The sequence below is a fragment of the Peromyscus eremicus genome, chromosome 8b (assembly GCF_949786415.1).
Source record: "Peromyscus eremicus chromosome 8b, PerEre_H2_v1, whole genome shotgun sequence".
Classification (NCBI taxonomy): Eukaryota; Metazoa; Chordata; class Mammalia; order Rodentia; family Cricetidae; genus Peromyscus; species Peromyscus eremicus.
The window spans coordinates 2358589-2380542 of NC_081424.1; the positions used below are offsets into that span (position 1 = coordinate 2358589).

At 35.1% G+C, this 21954-nt stretch overlaps 1 protein-coding gene across 3 annotated transcripts in view; it reads left to right on the forward strand.

The window, feature by feature from the left end:
- Positions 1-21954, forward strand: part of Grik2 (glutamate ionotropic receptor kainate type subunit 2) — a 631292-nt gene that overhangs the window by 262039 nt on the left and 347299 nt on the right. For all 3 annotated transcript variants that reach the window (XM_059272429.1, XM_059272428.1, XM_059272430.1), the window contains exons 5-7: positions 1402-1583; positions 6519-6572; positions 10872-11045. In XM_059272429.1, coding sequence (XP_059128412.1) covers positions 1402-1583; positions 6519-6572; positions 10872-11045 — 410 coding nt within the window. The remainder of the gene's footprint in view (positions 1-1401; positions 1584-6518; positions 6573-10871; positions 11046-21954) is intronic.

Here is a 21954-nt window from a genome sequence, read left to right on the forward strand (position 1 = left end):
AGTGGATTTTCAATTGTGGAGTTTGTTTCCATCCTTGTTACCAAATATAATTAGGTAACATGCACATATACATAGAGAAAGGAGAGAGAAAAGGGGGAACATTCATTATTTACAAATCTTTCTTTTTACTACTATGGTAATAATTTTCAACAAAGTAGTTCTTCATAGAAAGTAGTGTAACATGAATTGCTAAATGGTATTTTATATATATATATATATATATATATATATATATATATATATATATATATATAAAACCTCAGTGCCAGCTATTGGGGTAAATTCTGAAAGATCAGAGAGACAGAACAAGCCACAGCTAACCTCACCTCGCCAACTTCTCAGCTGATCTTGTTCCTTCAAACTGGAAGCCTCTGAGTCCTCATCCGAATGGATCTCAGTTGAACTGCTGCTACAAGCCTAAAAGCTTAAAAGCCTGTAGTTCCTGATTATCAGGCCTTATATACCTTTCTGCTTCCTGCCATCACTTCCAGGGATGTGTGTGTCTTTCTCAAGCAAGACGTGAGATCTCAAGTGCTGGGATTAAAGGGGTGAGTCACCATACCTGGCTGTTTCCAGTATGGCCTTGAACTCACAGAGATCCACATGGATCTCTGCCTCCAGAATGCTAGGATTAAAGGCATGTGCTACCACTGCCTAACCTCTAATTTTAATGTAGTGGCTGTTCTGTTCTCTGATCCCCAGATAAGTTTATTGGGGTGCACAATATATCAACCACAAAGTAGAAAGACAGTGAAAGAAATATACAACTGTTTTTACAGATGTAAGAATGAAGAGTAGGAGGAGACAGGACATTTTTTCACTTGATCCAAATCACAATTCAGTGACACATTTTAACTATGTGCTCTTTTTTGAGTATCAGGGTTTATGTATCAAATGTTAAATGGGTTTAAGTACTTGAAAATTATTTATATCACTAAATAACAATAATATTTAAAAATGATTTATGATCGCCTGAAGTAGATTAGTGGTTTGATATATTTTGAGCCATAATTGAAAGATGTTTGTCTAGGAGAGTGCACATTTCTTTAGTATCTGAAGTTTTATATATATATATATATATATATATATATATATATATGTATGTATGTATATTTATCTGACAAAGTTATACAAAACTCAGGAGGATGGTGCAAAAAGATCACTTGGAATTCATGGCTATCTTGTACTACATAATCAGTTTCAGGCCATACTGACAAAATTAAACACTGCTTAAAACAAACAAACAAACAAACAAACAAACAAACAAAAAAGGAATTCCAAGACTGGTGCCATGACCTGTACCAAAGTACCTATATGTGACCAAGATAATCACACTTCAGACTTGCATTTCATTATTCTATGATCTATTCTGATTGGCTTCTACAATTTTTTTTATTAAAGGTCTCATTCGCTTGCAAGAACTCATCAAAGCTCCATCAAGATACAATCTTCGACTTAAAATCCGTCAGCTGCCAGCTGATACAAGGGATGCAAAGCCTTTGCTGAAAGAAATGAAAAGAGGCAAAGAGTTCCATGTGATCTTCGACTGCAGCCATGAAATGGCAGCAGGCATTTTAAAGCAGGTAAACTTTAAGTTACTTAAATTCTTAGTTTTCTGATACAATTTTCTTTACTTTACATTTTAAAGGCAATGACTTAGTGTTACATCATTAAAAAGTCACAGAACTCATTTTAACATGACTTTATAATAGAAAATTTGACAATTACTTTCAGTTAATTTGTTTTAGGAAAAATGTAATAAGAATATTGCAGGTCTTCAAAACATTGCGATTTTGAAGCTAATTTCAATTGACTGTTGATTAATGTGGCAGATTTTTTTTTCAGAATGAGAGAAAAAAAAGAGTCCATGAATAACATATCCAACCAGTAGTATAAAACAGATAAAGATGAGACAGATTCATCCTCTATCTAGTATCTAATGCTTTACATATGTGCTCTTTTTCCACCATCCCCACAAACAAAGGAAACTGGGCTATCTCAGTCTAATCTCAGAGAGACTGAGTGACTTGAACAGCATGCACTAGCAAGGAAAGTGCAGAGAAGTCAGCACCCAACCAAGTGATGTTCTCAGTATTCATTCCACAATAAAGCCTTGCCTTCCTAAGAGGAAACTTCAAACAGCAACAAGTACAATAACATTACATTAACACTATGTAATCCTAACTGCAATCTAGAGGGTAGAAATTATTTAGAAGTCTCTCTTATAAATGAGGGGTTGGTGCTGAAGACTAAATGCAGAACATCATGTACTTATTGAGTCATAAAATGTGGATTTGAACTCACATCTTTGTTTTTGTCTTTTAATCTTATAAAATATTGGGCTAACATTATGGTAGTTGGGGTAAATTAGTGAGTTGTGCTTTAAGCCTTTGAATATAGGATAAAATACCTGTAGTGGAGAGTGGTGAAAATTCAGATGTCAAATTATATTCCATTAAATATAACTACCAGTAACAAATGCTTGCTATAACATGGTTGTTTTATTAAGCATGTATTTGTCCAATATTCCAGTATGAATGTTGGTTTTACTGCAGTGAAATATTTCATTGATTTGGATATTGCTCTAGCTTTATATGTAGGTGATAAAGTGTATAAGGGATTATGCTTGGCTTTGTTTTTTAATTTGTTTCAGTATGGTTATAATAATGGAATAAACACTAAAAGCAAAAGTGAAGATTTTTCACATGCTTTCCAAACAACACCTGATCACATTTAGAAAAACAGTCTTCTCTTTACTCCTGACAGCGAATGAGCTTGCACCTGTTGTCTGGGCCTTCAACAAGCAATAGATCAGGTTTTTCTTTTCAGATCTAACTGATTTGTGCTTGCTGTCTGGAAGATGAGAAAACCTCCAATAACAGAGTGCATTCTTCCTCCTATTAGGTGTATCCATTATTTTATATCTTTCCTTAGATAAACCCTGCTCTATTTGAAAATGAAGACAAACCCCAAGCAATATTTAAATATACTCAGTGAGGATATTGTCTTCATCAGATTGGCCTGTGTGGCATTTTCTTGATTTTCAATTGATGGGAACAGGGCTCAGCCCACTGTGGGTGGTGCCATTCCTGGGCAGGTGGTCCTGGGTTCTATATGAATGCTAGCTGGAAGTAAGCCAGAGACCACGATAATCACTGTTCCTTTATGGTCTCTGTTTCAATTCCTGCCTCCAGCTCCTGCCCTGACTTCCCTGAATGATGGAATATGACTCCAGGACAGTGATTCTCAACCTTCCTAATGCTGACTCCCTTTAATGCAGTTTGCCATGTTGTGGAGACCACCAAACATAAAATTACTTTGTTGCTAATTCATAACTGTAATTTGCTATTGTTATTAATCATAATGTAAATATCTGTGTTTTCCAATGATCTTCGGTGATTCCTGTAAAAGGGTCATTCAACCTCTCAAAGGAGTTACAACCCACAGGCTGAGAATACTGCTCCAAATCAAAAGCCAAATAAACCCTTTCCTCCCCCACATTGTGTTAGATCATGGTGTTTATCACAACCATGGGAATCAAACTAAGCACAGGATGTAGTGTGATGTGATGTATGTGTGTTTCTGAGATTATTCGACACTGGCTGATGTAGGACTACCAAAGATATACATTCAGAGCTGAACAGCAAAAGTAGATGAGCTTTCAGAAAGAGTGCTCCATCTAAGAACTATTAGGAAAAGTAAAAAATGATAGCCTTAGTCAGCTTAATTTTGTTGTTTTCCAAAAAAAATATATATATATTTTCAAACTAACTGCATTTTTTGCCTTAGACCTTTGAGAGTGAAGCTCGGGGCTTACTAAGTTTCCTTAGAGGCACGTTTCATGCATTAATCGATGGCCATGCCTTAGAAGCAGATAATTCCCTCTCTATTCAAATTTCTGACAGAGGATTCCCTAGGGCAAAACCAAGATGCTCTGAAGTAAAACCACAGGAGGACATTCTATCACATAGGAAAAACATAACCAAGGACTTCAAAGTTGAGATCACAGAATATGAAATAAAAACCTTCATCTAGGAAAAAAATGTAAAAGCTAATACAAATATACCCCACAACAGCATGTTATAAAATAAAATTAATATTTGATACGTATTTTCTCCCTGACCTTCACTTTTGTTACAATATTATTGTGAACAATATTATTACTAAATCTAACTGGTAGAGTAAATACCTTGCACGTTATATGCCTGGATGACAAAGTAGCTTCATAGTTCAGATCCCTAATTTATCTTAAATAAATTAATCTTTGGTCTTCTTGAAAATATGATGTATTTTACAATGTATTTCTTTTGAGGCTTCTCAAGTAATATACTCAAGAAGGTGCAGATATATTTTCTTTATGTAGTTTGAGGTTTGGGAAGACACATTGATGTATAGTTAAAGAAAAAAAACAGAGCAAGTGGCTATTAAACTAATCTTTGAGATAATAGTCCTCTTTTTCTGAGGTTACCAGATGAGTACTTATATTTTTAGATCATATATTATAGTTTATGGTTAATTCTTGGTTTCAAAATCAAAGTTTGGAAAAATGTTAAATAAAGCCATAAACCATCTCAGTTTATATTATAGACTTCTCTTCAAGGTAATGAAGAAGAAACCTGTGGCTCCAGTAGAACACTCATGTCAGAAGCAAGCCTACCCCACTTGCTTACCATGGCTCAGCTCCCATCCCCAGGGCCCCAGCACAGTTTCACATGCTGGCCTGTAATGTACAAATGCACAAAGTTACAAATTATTGAGGAAAGGGGAGGACTTTTTAGAATTCATATATTTTTAGAATTCTCATAATTTTGAGAATATATAACATGTACTTTTTGTCTTGTAGAGAAACATTCCCTTCTGACAGCAACGGTCATAATTTCCAGACCAGGCATGTAGTTGCCATTCTCCCTTCAGGCTAACCCTATAAATATACTCTTGTAGTATGAAAATCTATGTGCATTTAGCCTAGACAGTTCTCATACATTTTACCTGGTGCTCATTGACTTGAGGAACTTTATTCTTACATTTCGTGTCTCCAAATGTCTTTTAGTCAGTTCTAGACTCCAAATACTAAAGATGAATTCATCTTTACTCTGTTGGGCAATTTATTTATCTTTGTTGTGGCCTAGTTTCCTGTCAGTGCATATAATAGTTGAACCTGCGTTATAACATTTTTATAGTTTAAATATTCAGTATACTTATTTAACTTTTGATATATTTTAGTAATATTAATGATATTTTATTTGTAGTACTTATTCTTTATCCATTTCTGCGCATTTTGAGCTAATGATTTTAGAAACAAAGATACCATTGACCTGCCATTGATTGATTGTGGAGAAGAGCAGGCTTCTGCACCTTTTGTTGGCAGCAAACATTCTCTACCATAAGAGATAATGTAAATGTTTAATGAGGAAAATATCCCTTTATTTTTCTTATGGTTACTTGACCAGAGGCTATAGAATTGTTATTAATTCAAGAAAAAGAAATCTGTGACTTTTTACCCTAAATAATTTTTCTGTTTTTAAGTCTTTGATTTGCCAAGCATTAATTAATTATTACAAATGTTTTATTTTTTGAAGTGGCTATTCTTTTTCACTGAATGACTCATGTTAAAAATTATAATTTCTATTCTACTTAATTGGTGAATGCCTACCGATGCCTATGAAGCTTACCTGTTCATTGCACACAGGTTGTAGCTGAGAAAGCTACTTAGCAAATGATTTTTGCATCTTTAATAGTGTCGGGGAGACTCTTAGATGAGAATACTTGCTTCCAACTAGGAGCTCTTCCTTCAGCTAAAACAACGCATGGGTTTTCAGTTCTCACTGTCAGTTATTATTCAGTTCCCTCTTTTTTAGAGGTGAAAAGACAGGTATATTTCTCATCACTGCAAATTTTAATACAAAACGTACTTGATCTAAGATCATTGACAGTCCAAAATTGGTAAGAGCTGTAGAAAAGGGAAACAAAAACAGTAATTTTCATCTGGTCTTTGAATACAGCCAAATGATTCGGTTAATTATCCATATTTTTCACAAGTTATGATTAACATTTCCTTCATTAATGTTAAGGTCATGTCTCAGGTGCTGAGAAAAGGTACTATTTTACATTGTTCTTTGCAGCTCTTTTTGCTAATATCTCAAAAAAGCAAATCAAATAAAAGTATGCCTCTCACTAGGATATCTGTAGTGAGTATATTGCAAACACAAGGAACAGACATGTGCTGATATCAAGTTTTACATCAGTTTTAATGCTGTCACAATGTAATACCATCAGCCTTTGCAAACATTTAAGGAATAGCTTTGCTGTCAGAAGAATGGGTTCAAACATCTTTTTAATAACAACTAATTTTTTTACTACTGGGAAAATTCAATATGGTCCAATTTTATGTACCATGAGTAACTGAGGTTAATTATTCATCAATTATTTATCATTACCTGTCACTGAAATAATATATTTCATATTATGTATACCTTCAATGTTAATATTTTTGTTTCTTTTAATTCTTTACCTCTTAGGCATTAGCTATGGGAATGATGACAGAATACTATCATTATATATTTACTACTCTGGTAAGTAAGTTATTAAAACATAAAATATAATGCTGTAGATTTTATTACCATGACTCATAAAAAGAGTGGAAAATGTGGTTTTGAGTGAGAAGAAATAATGTAATGAATAGCAAATTTCTACTTTATATTATTTTGATACAACCTGTAAGGAATCATGAGACAGAACTAATAACTCTTGAGGGGATGCTGATGGTTTTGAAATAATATCATTTCAGTTATCAGTCGAAAGTGTTGTGTCTGTTTATGTGGCTCCAGAGACTTTAAAGGAATAGAGGGATTTAAAATAACAAAAAATGATCTGTTAGACAGCCATAACGTCTTATGTTATTATCTCTGCTCTGTCTTGTTTGTTGTTTGTTTGTTTATTGGCTGGATTTGGGTGTGTTTTGCAAATCAGGCTTTTCTAATTGCCCTTTCAGTTGATTAAATGTCCATGTTTAGTAACTTTTTAGGTCAATATGATTTAATTGACAATAATTAAATTGTATGTTACCTTCATATTCGTCTTTAAATACCCATGACATTTTCTTTATTACACATGAAGAATTGTCTTTGCCGCTTTATGAATGGTTGTTGACTGCCCTCCCTTCCGACCCCTCCCTCCTCTCTCACTCCCTTCCTTCTTTCCCTCTGTTGTAGTGCAGCGCAGGCCAGGATGTCTTTGAACTTGCAATCCTGCCTGTGTCTTGTGATTGCTGGGATTATATGTGTGCTTCTCCAGGCCATGCTTCACTTGTATTTCTTTCTCCATGTAGTTTACGGTTCTGATTTCTACTGTAAAGTAACTTTCTATCTCTTTCACTAATCCTTTCTTTCTCATTTTCAGCCTGCATCCTGTTTTCCTTTTGCCTTAAGATTTTCATATCTTCAATGATCAGTTATCACCTTTGCTTAGATAATGACTAAATGCATGTGTATAATTTTCATGGTTATTATAATTCAATTCTAAATATGTGGTATTGATATAAATTTTAAAAATTAAATATTAATTTATTTTCCCCAAATCAATTCCTTTTTTATTTCATTCAAAACTTTAAGTATTATTGATTCTTATATCATTCATAAAATTCCACTTTTCTCTATAGTTTCCCTAGCAGAATTTTTTCTATTTCATTGGTGAACAGTACAGACATGTTCTTGCTATTTATTTTAAAATGTTGAAGTTACTTTCCTTGCTTTTACGGTTATTAAAGTCCAGTTGTTCTCAGTAGCTTTCTGAGAAACAACGATACCTCCAGGCAGGACTCTTTGCACACAAGCACCAGGGCTGGGTCTGCTGTGTTGCTGCATCACCTCTTCCTTGATGGCTTTTACAGTTTATCAGAAGCTTGGTAGTAGGGTGGAGAAGATGGTGTGATCACTTTTCCTTATCACATGTTTCCGCATAATGCTATTGCAACTTGATTCCACATAACTGTAAAATTTTGAAAAAAATCGTATCTCATAGTTAAGATTAGAATAAAACATGTATTCTAGGATAGTCATAACAAATTAGCCTGTAACTAAAGGTATGGACTCCTTTAACTATAACCCAAACTTTCCACTTTCTTTGCTCTGAATCTGTTTGATGAAGTCTCTTTTTCAATCAAATTGATTTCAGTCAATCTTGTCATAGGAGTCACACTTTGTATTTTCTCACTATTATTTCTACTTATATGTTGAATGCCCTTGGCTTTATCAATATCCTGGTCATTCTTTAAAGACAGATGTATGTGAGGTGATGTGGGACAGATTTCTTTATCTTCCAAAGTACATGGTTGAGACCCATCTGAGCAAAGGACAGAGTAACTGGACAAAAATATTTATGTTCTTTGCTAAGCTGTTGTTACTGACATGGTGGTCACAGGGAGAGTGAGCTCTCTGTGTTTATGTTGTGGTTTGCTGAAGAGTTGATAGCTGTTTGTAAATAAGATTAGATAAAAATGGTATCATCTAGGTAAATTAGGTGAAATAGAGAAATCTGTTTATTCAGATTCTCTTAGAACTGAGAAACTTTCAAATACTAGCCAGCAATCTTCTGGAAAGAAAGACTTCCCTCCATATTTTTTTTTTTTTATTAAATTTGTTCTGTGAAAAATCCACAAATGTTTATAGTGTATTCTGTTTATTCTCACCACCACCTTCTCTTATTTCCTTCCCACCTCTGTCATGCCCTGTCCTCCTCTATGCAGGTCTCTTTTCCATGTTTGTGTCTTTTTGCTTAGTTTGTGACCTATGGACTTTAATTAGGACCATATGAGTGTCAGTGAGGGAAACCCCCACTGGGACCTCGTAAGCTCACTGTTTGGTACACAATTAAAAAAAACAATGACTATTTATCCCTCAGAATCTATCATAACTGATGGATCAGCAGGAAGGGTAGGGCCCCGTAGTCCATGTTTATGATTGGTTGCTGACAGCTTGAATCTTATGCAGGCCCAGTGTAGGCAAGACAGTTGCTGAGATCATGTTGGCAATGACTGTGCCATGCCTTGAAGTTAACATTTTTACAACCCATCACTCTATCTCCACACTCTGTTCTTTCTGCTTTCTCTTCCTTTATGTTCCATGAGACTTAGAGAAAATGTTATAAATGTCCTGTTTATCACTAAACCCTCAGCAATCACCTGTTCTAGGACCTTGAGCAGCCATGAGTCTGCATTTTACACCGCTCACTGTCTGGGATTGCTGCTCCAACAGTGAGATACTATGTGATAGAGACAAAAGAGGCTTGTATAACCTATTTTTAAAGGATGTAGACTAAAGGAATTCTTTTATGGCCCCACTCTGGGAGAGAAAGTTGAGAGAAGGTCAGAGAGTAAACTTTTTGCTTCTATACTTTTCTGTTTCCTTTATCTTAAAATACTCAGGATGCTAAGCCTCCATATTCTGTGTAAAGTGGTTTGAGCCACATTACAACTCAGATCCTGTTATGTGAAATGTCATTCACAATAAAAATCACCAGTGGCTTATTTGTTTTTAACTTCAAATTTCCTTATCATTTTAAATATTTTCCCTCTTGATATATATTGCCATATATTAATTGTTTCTTTCTTGAGTAAAGTATATCTCTTCTCTTTGGATAGATCATATAAATTGAATACTAAAATTGTAAAGATTCCTCTGCAAGGAAGTGAACAACACAGGACAATGCCAGTTGCTTTCTTCTGTATTTATTTATTTATTTATTTATTTATTTATTTATTTATTTATTTGGTTTTTTTCGAGACAGGGTTTCTCTGTGTAGCTTTGCGCCTTTCCTGGATCTCGCTCTGTAGACCAGGCTGGCCTCGAACTCACAGAGATCCGCCTGCCTCTGCCTCCCGAGTGCTAGGATTAAAGGCGTGCGCCACCACCGCCCGGCTTTTCCTCTGTATTTTATGCCTGCCCCCTAAAAGGTACAGTAGAGTAGGAAGCAAGATATATACAGGATCAGTGACATTCCTGTGCCTTGGGTTTCAGTGCGCCTGGGAAGAGCTTTCCTTCTGGAAGTTAGAAAGTGGAAGCAAGGTATATACAGGATCAGTGACATTCCTGTGCCTTGGGTTTCAGTGCGCCTGGGAAGAGCTTTCCTTCTGGAAGTTAGAAAGTGGAAGAAGTCTCTAACTCTGTGTGTCCATATGACGGCCAACTTCATTGACAACTTTGGCTTCATGTCTCCCAGGAAAACTAACAGGCAAAACAAAGGTTTTCATGGTGTACACATTGTAGAGGTCAACAGAAACAATGTACATTATGGTGAGGCTCCAGCTGGGCCTTTGTAACAAAGGAAGTACAAATTTCCTACAGCCAAAAAGATGAGTAATGTTAACAACTATTTCTCATCTTCATATAGTTATTATTAATTAGAGCATTATTTCATATTTGGCTTATACAAAGTAAAAGAAAAAAAACAAAAAACAAAACCAACCAAACAAACAAACAAAAAGCAACCCAGACAAAAACAAAACTAAAATGTGACTAATTGGTTAAGAGGCAGGGCAAAGGAAAAAAATACTTCTGTTAAAATATAAGGCCAAACTATCTTTAACAAAAAGAAAGGTTATAAAAATAGTAAATGTATGTTAGAGAAAGAATGTATGTTATTCTGTTGCTTAAATTATAATGCAGTCAATAGATTTGTGTTCATGTGCAGAGTATACATATTTGCCTTGCTAAACATGAGGGTAGTTGACTTGGATCTAATTGATTTTTAATGCTTGACATCACTTGAGATGCACTGCTGTAAGTTTCCTGAGGAAGGTAAGAAGTGATGATTTCAGCACTGCAAGTTTGTGAATAAAATCTGCTTTTGGTAACACAAGGAAATTTCTCTTTCAGGATCTCTTTGCTCTTGATGTGGAGCCCTACAGATACAGTGGCGTAAATATGACAGGGTTCAGAATACTAAATACAGAGAATACCCAAGTCTCTTCCATCATTGAAAAGTGGTCTATGGAACGGTTGCAGGCACCCCCAAAACCCGACTCAGGTTTGCTGGATGGATTTATGACGGTATGAATACCTATTTAAAAATCAGTGTGTTTTAAGTAGTATTGCATAAATCATTAAATCCCCTGGGTGTAAACAGTAGTTTGATGTTTTGACAGAAAAGTTATAATAGCAGAGGAATGATTGCAAATAATTCTATTAGCTTTACATTATTAATGCTCTAGAGGTGGTGGGACATGGGAGAATGGAGCTGATAAATGAGGTGAACTAAAGTCTCATTCAATAGCCAAGTTTATTCAATTCCTCAGACAGTTTGTACTCTGAGGGTTAAGAGTTGTCATATGAGGAAAGTTCCTATGATTTCAAGTTGAATACAATCACAAGGACAAGCCACACATGGCAAAAACATTTTTCCCTAGAGACATATGAAGGATAGTTTAAATATTTAATTGAATAACAACAGCAAGCAATAATGAATAATCTGAAGTGAACTCACTCCTATCCACTGCACCAGGGAGGGGCACAAAAGCACATTCCAAGAACAATTCTGTGTTTTGAAGAAACTGAGGTCACAAGGCTTTTTTCTTGTTTCTTGTAATTTTGGTACAAGCACTCAAAATTCCCCTTCATGACTCCATTCCTGGACTGTGTTCTGACATGTCCCCCTTTTTAAAACTTTTTAATAGTAGGCTATTTAGAGTTGTTTTGATTTGAGATATTATAGATAAATCTAATTGTCATTTGATGCATGAGTATCCTATAAGCAAGAAAATTATAAACACAATGATAATATTAGACTAGTGAAAACATTATGTGTTATACTCTAACAAAGATCCATACTACATCCAGTACTATTATTTACGTTATGATATTGATCAGAAAAAATCTAGAGAATAGTTTGAAAAGTGACCCATATGATTATTAGTTCTATTATCTTGTAGAAAGTAAGTACACATTTATCTGTAATAGGAATACAAATGTTATAAGGTCCTGTGCAAATGCCAAGAGATTCAAATCCCTAGGAAAACTTAGAATCAGTCTGTCCTTCAGATGAATGAATCAGTGTACTATGGTCCAAGGTCTAGTCATTAGTGAAGTGACTTAACTTGACCCCAGCTGGGCAGACTTGACTTTTGATGATATGACTGACTGCCCATTAGCTGTAGATTTGCTCTTTTTCTAGTGATTTCTGCTATCTTTCCTATTGTCTCCTTGCCCTCTTCTTTTGTTCTTGATGGCCTGAGGTTTGCAGAGCTAAAGCAGAATCGTAGTGTATCAGTGTGTCCATCTGCAATGGTGGATGCTGAAGTGCACACAGGCCTGTTTGAAAGCAATTCAGAATGTTCTCTGGAGCTCTCAAACATATCACCTTGAGAAAATTTTTAAAAATTAAGAGTAAATAAAGTGCAAGAAGATCCCTTGGTGCTGACCTTTTAAATTTTTTAAAATAATTGTTATTTTAATGTTCTATGTGCTTTTTCAATTATGTCCTGGCCTTGAGAATAATAAGGAATGACTGTAGTATGATTAATATTCCATTCTTTACAAAAGTTCTTAATTTTTTTACTACTATAGGCTGGTCCATTGTCCATTTTTATAGAAGTAGGTACTTCTGTAACAGCAAAAGTTTGTATAAGAAAAAAGTATACTGCAGAGGAATTCTCTGAGTAGTTAGTGTTAGGTTCAGTCCAAAGAAATTTAGAATATGTATCAATGCAAAAATGCAGGTATGGCATCCAAGGCACAAAACCAAAGGTAGTAACATCCGTTTGCCAGAATTCATTAGTAATTTTACCTCTGCGATTAACTACACCTAACGGACCATGACAGAATAAGGGAGCACAGATAGAATATTCCTGCACAATTTGTCTCTCTTGTCCAAGCAGGATGTGGTATTGTACATGAAATCTGTTAGTGTGTAGATGTTCTTATTGATGTTTCCATTAGGGCAGGTTAATACATCAGCTTGATTATTTCCTTCTGCAATAAAATAAGGGAGGTTAGTGTGTGTACACGTATGAGTAATAAACAAAGGATGTATGTTAGTTTTAACCAGATGTTGTACTTTCTGTAGCAATGGGAGCAAAATAGAATGAAAAGATAAAATTAAAGCAGTTTCTATTGCTGAAAATAATCCTACAACATAAGCAGAATTTGAAATAATATTTAAGCATTTATAAATTAACCATCATAGATGAACCAAAATAGCCATTCCACACATTGGACTGAGGAAAAATAAGTATTAATAAAGTGATGAATTTCTAGACCATAAATCTCTCCTGTACTCTTAGATGAGCCATCAATAAAATAAGTATCTGTCTGTGGAATGGGTGAAGGATGAACAATTTTTGAAATCACAAATTCGGTTCATATGAGAAAATCCTATAGATTATCAGCTGGATAATGATTTCCTATCCTTCCATGGTAATCTGAAAATGAAATTTGAGTTCATAGAGTCCTATAATGATCTTAAAAACTATTGTTAGTTAAAAAAATGTGGTACCACATGGATCAAATCCATATAATTGTTGACATCTGGTTTTCCCTTGATTTACTAATTGAGCAAGAACAATAAGCTAAGAAGTTAGTATTTTATGGCCTTGTGCAGTAAATAAATTCATTCCAAAGGTTTATCCTATTGTGCTATAATATATGTAGGAGACAATTTAGTGGGAAAAATAAGTAAATGTAAAGGAAGTGAAGGATTCAGAGGATGCACAAATGCCTTGTTTAGTCTGAATTTAAATAGCTGCAGTTCTTCCTTTACCTGTCAAGATCATATGCAAGGACTATACGACACCTCTTCTTCTAGAGTTTTAAGTGGATTGGTTAGTAGACAATTAGGTATTTCCAAAGTGGGACATAGCCAATTAATGTTCCCTAGTAATTTCTGAAAGTCATTGTTTTTAAGTTGTCTTGCCAAATGGACATTTTGGGGGGTGTGGCTTAGCTGTTGTTCTAGTAACTAGTTGTCCCAAATATTACACAGTTTCTGATCTTTGTCTTTCAGGTGCAATAATATGCCCATTTTTATGTAGCATACCCTGAGTCTTCTTGTATATGGACTATTGCTCTTTCTCTTAGGAAGTGGCTAATATATAATATCATTCATACAATGAATAATATAAGCCGAGGGATAGCCTGCCTCATAGGTTCTAGAATTTTTCCTATATAGTATTGACTCATAATAGAGCAATTTTTCATGCCTTGAGGTTGTGTGGTCCATTGATATCAAAGCTGAGGTTATTTATGATCTAGTAAGAGGATAGAAAAGGCAAAATGCACCTTATCATCAGGATGAATGTGTATAGTATAAAAGCAATCTTTTAAATACAAAATTATTAAAGGCCAATCTTTAAGAATAACTGTGGGCATAGGTAAACCAGACTGTAAAGTTTCCATTGACCACATGGTGGCATTAACATTCTGGAAGTCAATCAACAATCTCCATTTAAAATATTTCTTTTTAATTACAAAAGCAGGAGAGTTTCAGGGAGAAAAGGAGGGTCCCTTGTGTCTGTTCTCCATTTGTTCTCTGGCTAACTGGTGAAGATCCTGCAACTTTTCTTTAGGAAAGGGACATTGAGGTGTCCAAGCAGGCTCACTAGATTTTTGTATAATTTTTATAGGTGGTATTTTTCAATAGCCCTTATGAAAAACCCAATCCCTGTTTATGATTTTTGTCCTTGTGTGAATGTAGGTTCAACAATCCCTTGTAGTTCTTCCGAGTCTGATCCCTTTTTGATATCCCACTCTTTTCATTAGCCAATGATCTTGTAAAGAATAGATAGCATTAGAAATGGGAATGTGGATCTCTGCCTTAGTTTGTTTTAGAAAGTCTCTCTCCCAAATGTACTAATATAATGGAACATTAATAACATATGGATGTAGGACTGCCATTATGCCTACTGGACCTATATATTGTAATTTTGTTTAACTTTATTTCCTTAGAGCTTATAGGTCCCTAGTTAGGGTTGAATTTACCTTCTTAACAGGCCATTTGGAGGACCATTCTATGGTTATAATAGAGACATTAGTTCCAGAATTAATTAATCCTGTACAAGTTTTCCCTTTAGTTTTGAATCTAGTAATGGTTTATCATTTTCTTCAATAGAGTGCTTAAAGCTACAGTTTTATCTGTACTATCAATCCTCTCTCACAAAGCGCAGTTTTTTCATGAAAGGCAATCCTGCTTTAAATTGCCAGTCAGTGGACACTATGCTCATGACTGCAATTTCCCCTCTGTAATCTTCATTAGTGACTCCTGTGTTAACTATGATTCCTTTCATGGATAACCACTGGGACTCAATAAAATCCAGCTGTTCCAGGAAGCATAGGTTTCCCAATACCCTATGTATAACTTAAAAGGATATTGAAGAGGAGAACTGGCAGTATCTTTAGGGCAAGGAATATCAATAGCAGCACCTTGTAACAAAAGAATAGATTTACAATCTGAAGCTGGCACAAATGTTGTTGTTCTGGGCTTTCAACCATCTAATTTTACAGGAACTGAGGGGGGCCCTCAATCCATTATCCCATTGTTGACTTGTATTGTTATTGTTGCTAGGCAATGTACTGCCCCTTCTTACCATATTTAGATGGGCATTCCTTAGCCCAATGTTTCCCTTTCTTTCATTTAGGGCATAAGCCAGGATCTCATTGATTTTGAACATTCATTTGTTTTAGGAACAATTTACATTGTTTCTTTAAGTGGCCAGGTGGGCTGCAATTGAAACATTTGCTGACATCTGTCTTTGAACTGCATAGGATTCTAAAGCAGCTAATTTCACTCTATGTATTTATGTCCTCATATTTCTACTAACTTCAGAAAGTCCACAACATTTCCTCTCTTTCTTTCTGAGGTCTGATTACTCCTTGACAATCTTCATTCATATTATCAAAGCCAGCTGCTTTAATAGTAATTCCTGAGTTCGTTCCCCTTTTACTTCTTTCTCAAAAGCATATTTGAGTGTCCCTATGAAATCAGCATAAAGCTCAGAGGGACCTTGTATAATATTTACATAGGTATACTCGAAGTCAGATAACCACAACAGTTTTCATCCAAGTAGACATAGCTACATACCTAACATGTGGGAGAGCTGCAGGTGGTATATTATGTAAGGTATATTAGTTAGTCTATTGATGCCCATCTACCAGTGCCTGTCAGAACTTCATATGTGACATTTCCAAGGTCACTCCTTAGTCCTAGTTGTTGAACTTTTCCATAGGTTTTATCTGCAAACCACATTTATCATTGAAGAAATTGGGAAGGGCTACAAACCATTTTAGCAATAACATGAAAATAATATGGCAACCATTGTGCATCATTGCCCCAATCCAAATGATACTCATAACAATATGGAACATTAGGCCTATAGAAAGCAGAAGTCTTTTTAGAATCATTCATTATATACACATCTAGTCTCTGATAAACACTTTGATTTTGTTAAAATTGTACTAGAAATATCAAGCACAGCTCATGAGGCCAGGGAGGAATTGATAAATGAATTTACTTTTCCCTGTCTTGCCTTAGCTTGTCTAGGTTGTAAACTTAGCATTTTCATAGGCTCTTCTAAATCTTCATTGGGAAGTGAAGGGAATTCAAGATAAGATTGATTATTATATCCCTCATCCCATTCTTCAGGATCATCTTCAGGCAATGGAGAATATGTATCTAAATGCAGCTCCAGTACCTGACTGAGGAAAATCTTCTTTTTGTCTCTTTTACCAATTTTAAGGTTGGATCATCCAGTTTATATTTATTCAATGAATTAGTCATATCTTCCTAATTTTTGATATCCTTCTTATGTTCCTTAAGTATCTTGGTAATACTCCAAATCAATGCCCAAGTGACCCAAAATTGAGTGGGGATCTTCACCTTGTTTATATGCCTTCTCAATATTCTTTGACACTCTGTCCCATACTCCTTAATCTAAAGTTTCTTCTTCTGGAAATCAGGGATTATAATCATAAATAATTTACAAGCAATATAATAATTGTGATTTTAATACTTGTCTCCTCCTTTCTTTAAAAAATGACACACAAGCTCAACATAAAGCAAAGTTCTCCCTGGCTTCTGCCCCATTATTTTTATGTCCACTCTTTTATCCCATAGTTGACTTTAGGTCCCTCTTTGGGTACCACTTGGTACCACTGTAGAGGTGGTGGGATCTGGAAGAATGTAGCTGATAAATGAGGCAGACTGAAGTCTCATAGAATAGCCAAATTTATTCAGTGCCTCAGATAATTTATATTCTGATGATTAATAAAGATCACATGGGTAAAGTTCTCATGAGTTCAAGCTGTATGCAATCACAAGGACAAGTCACATGTGGCAAAACCATGTTTTTCCATTGAGATATATAAAGGATAGTTTCAACATTTAATTGAATAACAACAGCAAGCAATAATGAGTAACTGGAAGTAAACTCACTCCTATCCACTACACCTATGGGGGGGGTGAGCATAAAAACACATTCTAAGAACAACTCTGTGTTTTGAAGAACCTTAAGTCACAACACTCTTGTCTTTTTTCTTGGAGTATTCTCACAGGCATTCAGAATTCTCCTCACACAACTCCATTTCTGCATCATGTTCCAAAATTAAGTGACACATTTACAGTCTCATCCAACGAAGACCAATGGCATGAGAAGAATCACTATGACACTAGTGATTTGTGGGGACATCTTTATATCTAGTTAGTACCATAAGTAGAACAAATGAGAGACTGATAAATAATATAATCAGATGGTAGGCACTTATCAATGCTACAAATATCATTTCTTTTTATCTTGATAGTTTTTAATATTGTATGTTATATGAATATTTATATAACAAAAAACTAATGCAGGACTTGGGATGTTTGGCTCAGGCAATATTTATTAAAGGATGAAATCAGTTAGACACACTCACAACACAGAAGAAGGTAGATGCTGCTGCTGATCCAGCTGTCCTTTTCCTGAGTTTGCCCATGGGCAATGGGAAACAAACTGCAAGCCATGTTTCTCCGCCACTCACTGCCTGTTCCAACCAGCCCAAGAGAGAGAGTGACCCCCGCTTCACAAATTCTTGAAAGGTCATGTATCCTCAGAGAAAACCATGCCCATTGGGCCAAACCATTCCCATTGGTCATTGGTCTGAATAGCAGCATTTCCCCTTTTTTAAATCTAAAATAAAAAGGAAGGCTCTAATTCTAACATAATAAAAACTGTACACAATAAGAACTATTAATATGCTAGGTCCAGAGGAACAGAAAGGTAATAATCTTAACAAAATTTGAAACTACATATGACAAAATTATCAAATAAGAAATAAATTGTAGACCTCCAGACCGTAGGTAGTAGACAGTTTTTAAGAGTTTTTAAGAGATTACTCTAATATTTATCCTTTCCTGAAGAATCTAAGCTTTATACCTAATATGTCCTAAGCTAAGACTCAGGAGGATTGTAACCATAACTATCTAGTCTTCAACCACATCAAAGACCTGAGAAGGAAAATAATATTAGCTGAGTAATCAGGAAGTGCAAGCAAGCAACTTCTGAAAAATGCAAGGGATGACAGAAAATGGCTGCCTGGAGGGTCACCCGAGGTTTCTTTGTAACATTGGGGCATTCAACTTTGGCTTGGAGGCCGAGAATATCTGCCAGACCTTTTTCAGAAGCAGGAAATTTTTAAAGACTGTCCTACTTTGTCTTGACAAAGTTCAGCAGTCACTTTTCTTTGTGTCCTGCCTGTCCAGATTAGACATCACACTTACTGTCAGCCCTGGATGCAAGTGTAGTTACTTGACAAACAGGCCAGTTTTGCCAAAGGAGAACAAACTCCATATGGAGTGTTTTTGGTGCTCAACATTCCCTAGGGAGTAGATTGGTGGTATCAGGAGCAAACATGTCTCACATCAAAAGAATTAAATTATTAAAACATTTTAAATGCCATATTCTATAGGTCTTTGAAGTGTTTGAAGATCACACATCTATTTGGGAACATATCTATGCATGCCTAGAAAACCTATCTAATATGACTTAAAGTTTGACAAACATGGGTGACTGTTAACCTCTAATTCTTATTAACCTTTATACCTTAAGGACTAAAGCTCCACATTCTATAAATAAACAAGCTGTAGAGGTAATACCTTATGCGAAATAGAAACAAATGTACAGTATAAGGACAATAACCTCCAAATAGTGACAAGATACAAAAATATCTAACCAAAGGTAGAAATGTATAATACAATATGACCAAATAACCTTAATTTGTATCAATATACAAAAATATCCTAAGCAGAAGTAGAAACATACAGTATAACAAAAATAATTTTATATTTGTATCAATATACAAAAATATCTTAAACAGAAGGAACATATATATAACAAAAATAATTTTGAATTTGTATCAATATACAAAAGTATCTTAGACAGAAATAGAAACATATATACAGTATACATATATACAGTATAACAAAAATAACTTTAATTATCAACATATAAGAACCCATAGCAATGTAATTATTTAAAACCAGTAGTCTACCCTTTAATCCTATCATTCCTATCCCCCTTTTATCTATTCCAAAAGAGATCCCTGAGTTTAATCTCTGTTGTTCTGCCCCTAGCCCTATAACAACTTATTACCAAGCCCCTACAGATGACCATTATCTGTAGCCCTGAGGAAAACCCAAAAAACCACCCACCCTACCTATAGGAAAAGTGAGTGGCCTGTTCTTATAATTACTTCCTACTGTCTTTGAGGGGGTGGTCACAGTGTCTCTATGGGATCCTTTAATGTTTGAAAAAACGGTTAAGTCTTAGCAGAACTAGTTGCAACATTTGTAACCAGTCTCTGAGTAATGGGTAAAACTTATCTGAAGTTCTGGCTGGAGTGGTGCAAGAGGGTGGACCATGTCAGCTAGCTGCTTTAGAATTGTCTTGAGCAATTTGTAGTCCAAAACCAACCTGTAGGTGGTATCTATCAGCTTAAAGGCATTATAGTGATCCAGGTAGAATCATTGTTGTGGGGGCCCCATCATCCTCTTGGAGAGTTCAGAGATTGCTGTTAGAAAAATTTATCATTCACTATGGAAAACTTGAACATCATTAATACCAAAATGGAAAGTTTAGTTTTAAAATAGTAATATACCTAAAGAAAAAATTTAAAGAGTCAAATTAAATTTGAGGAGAAAGAGATTTGTGTCAATAGTCCTTAGATTTTGGTTTCTGTTCCATACCAGCTAGCTCTGCTGATATGAGACAGAGACTCTGAATTTTCTTTTATCAACATGCTTGGGTTTACAGAAGGAGAGAGCCACACTCCAACTCCAAAGCCAGCTTTAGTTTTTAATTGCATCAGGACAAATAGTATTTTGAGAGGTAAAGAGATTTTACCCTGTAGAAGTCATTATACCATCTTGCCAGAGTGTTTCTTTTCTTTTCTTTTTTTTTTGGTAAATTTTTCTGGACAGTTCTCCCTCTTTCTTTAGATGTCTATCTGTCCAAAGGTTCTTGACATCCTTATTATGGATATTTTTATTCTCCTATAAATACAAAAACAGAAAAACAGAATGCTGCCTTGACCCTAATTTGGTGAGTTTTTCCCTTCAACGTGTTGAATCGCCACACCAGTTGATGAACAATCACTTGTAATCATGAGGTTCCTCCTGTTTGAATAGAATCTTTGTTAATTTTGATGGTATCCATAGCTTTTCTACTCCCGTGGAAACAAAAGCAAACCTCTTCCCCAACATAACACATATTCTGGTTTCCACTCTGAGGTCACTGGGTTCAACCCCTTTGTTGGGCACCAGATAATGTGGGACTCAGGATTCTTGGCTCAGGCAAGATTTATTAAAGAATGAAATCAGTTAGGCACACTTACAACAGAACATCGTAGGCACTGCTGCTGACTCAGCTGTCATTTTCCAACCTTTCCATCCAAGGGCAATGGGAACCAAACTGCAAGCCTTGCTTCTTTGACTGCCACCACACGCTCTGACTAGTACAAGAGAGAGAGAGTGACCCCTGCCTCCATGGATTCTTAAAGGGACATGTATCCTCAGAGAAGACCACTCTCATAGGGTCAAACCATTCCCATTGGTCATTGGTCAAAAAAAAAAAAAAAACCTACCTCAAACTCACTCATTCTATAAAGTCCTGACTAGACATATTCAAATTTTCAAGTCCTAGAAAATATAATATGCATAAATTTTGAGAGAGTCTAACCTGATGCAAATTTATTTGTTGATGCTGAAGCTATAATGAAAATCTAATAGAAGGTATATAATCACTTTAAAATTTGTAATTGCAATGTTAAACAGTCCATACCACACAAAGATAGGTTTTAAAACGTCAGTGTTGATTTGTGTTATTTACACAACTGTATCAAAGATACTGTTCTTTCACTTTGTCAAGAGTATACAATATACACAGATATTTGTCCTTCTTTTTCTTTCTATTGTCTTTTGTAAACTGATATGTACTTGACATCACACATTAAATCAGATTGGTTAAAATTTTAGTCACTTTTTTCTTAGCAGCCAAATATGGCTCTGGCTTTCTGTTGGCTATGTGGGATTTTGTCTAATATTTATAGGAGTTATGAATGCCTGGTGTATTCTCTTTAAATACATTTCTATAGATCAAATTATTGCTATAATGTAAGAAATAGCTCAACAGTTGGGTAATAACTACATTTCATAGTTCATTACCACATTCTTTTTCATGAGGTGCGGAATTTATAAACATCTTCTATCCCTACATCTGTAAAATCACTTGATATTATGATTGTATTTTTCCATTAATTGCTTCAATGCCTTTAAAACATGTTTGCAAGCTGAAACAAAACAAAGAGAAATCGGACTCCCCTGACTTAAGATATTTAGTAAACTGAGAGCTTGCACAGAGTGAGGTAAATAAAATTGTCACTTAGTGTGTATGTCACCAGTAATTGAAAAATTACTCTTTCATTCTAATCATAAAAATAA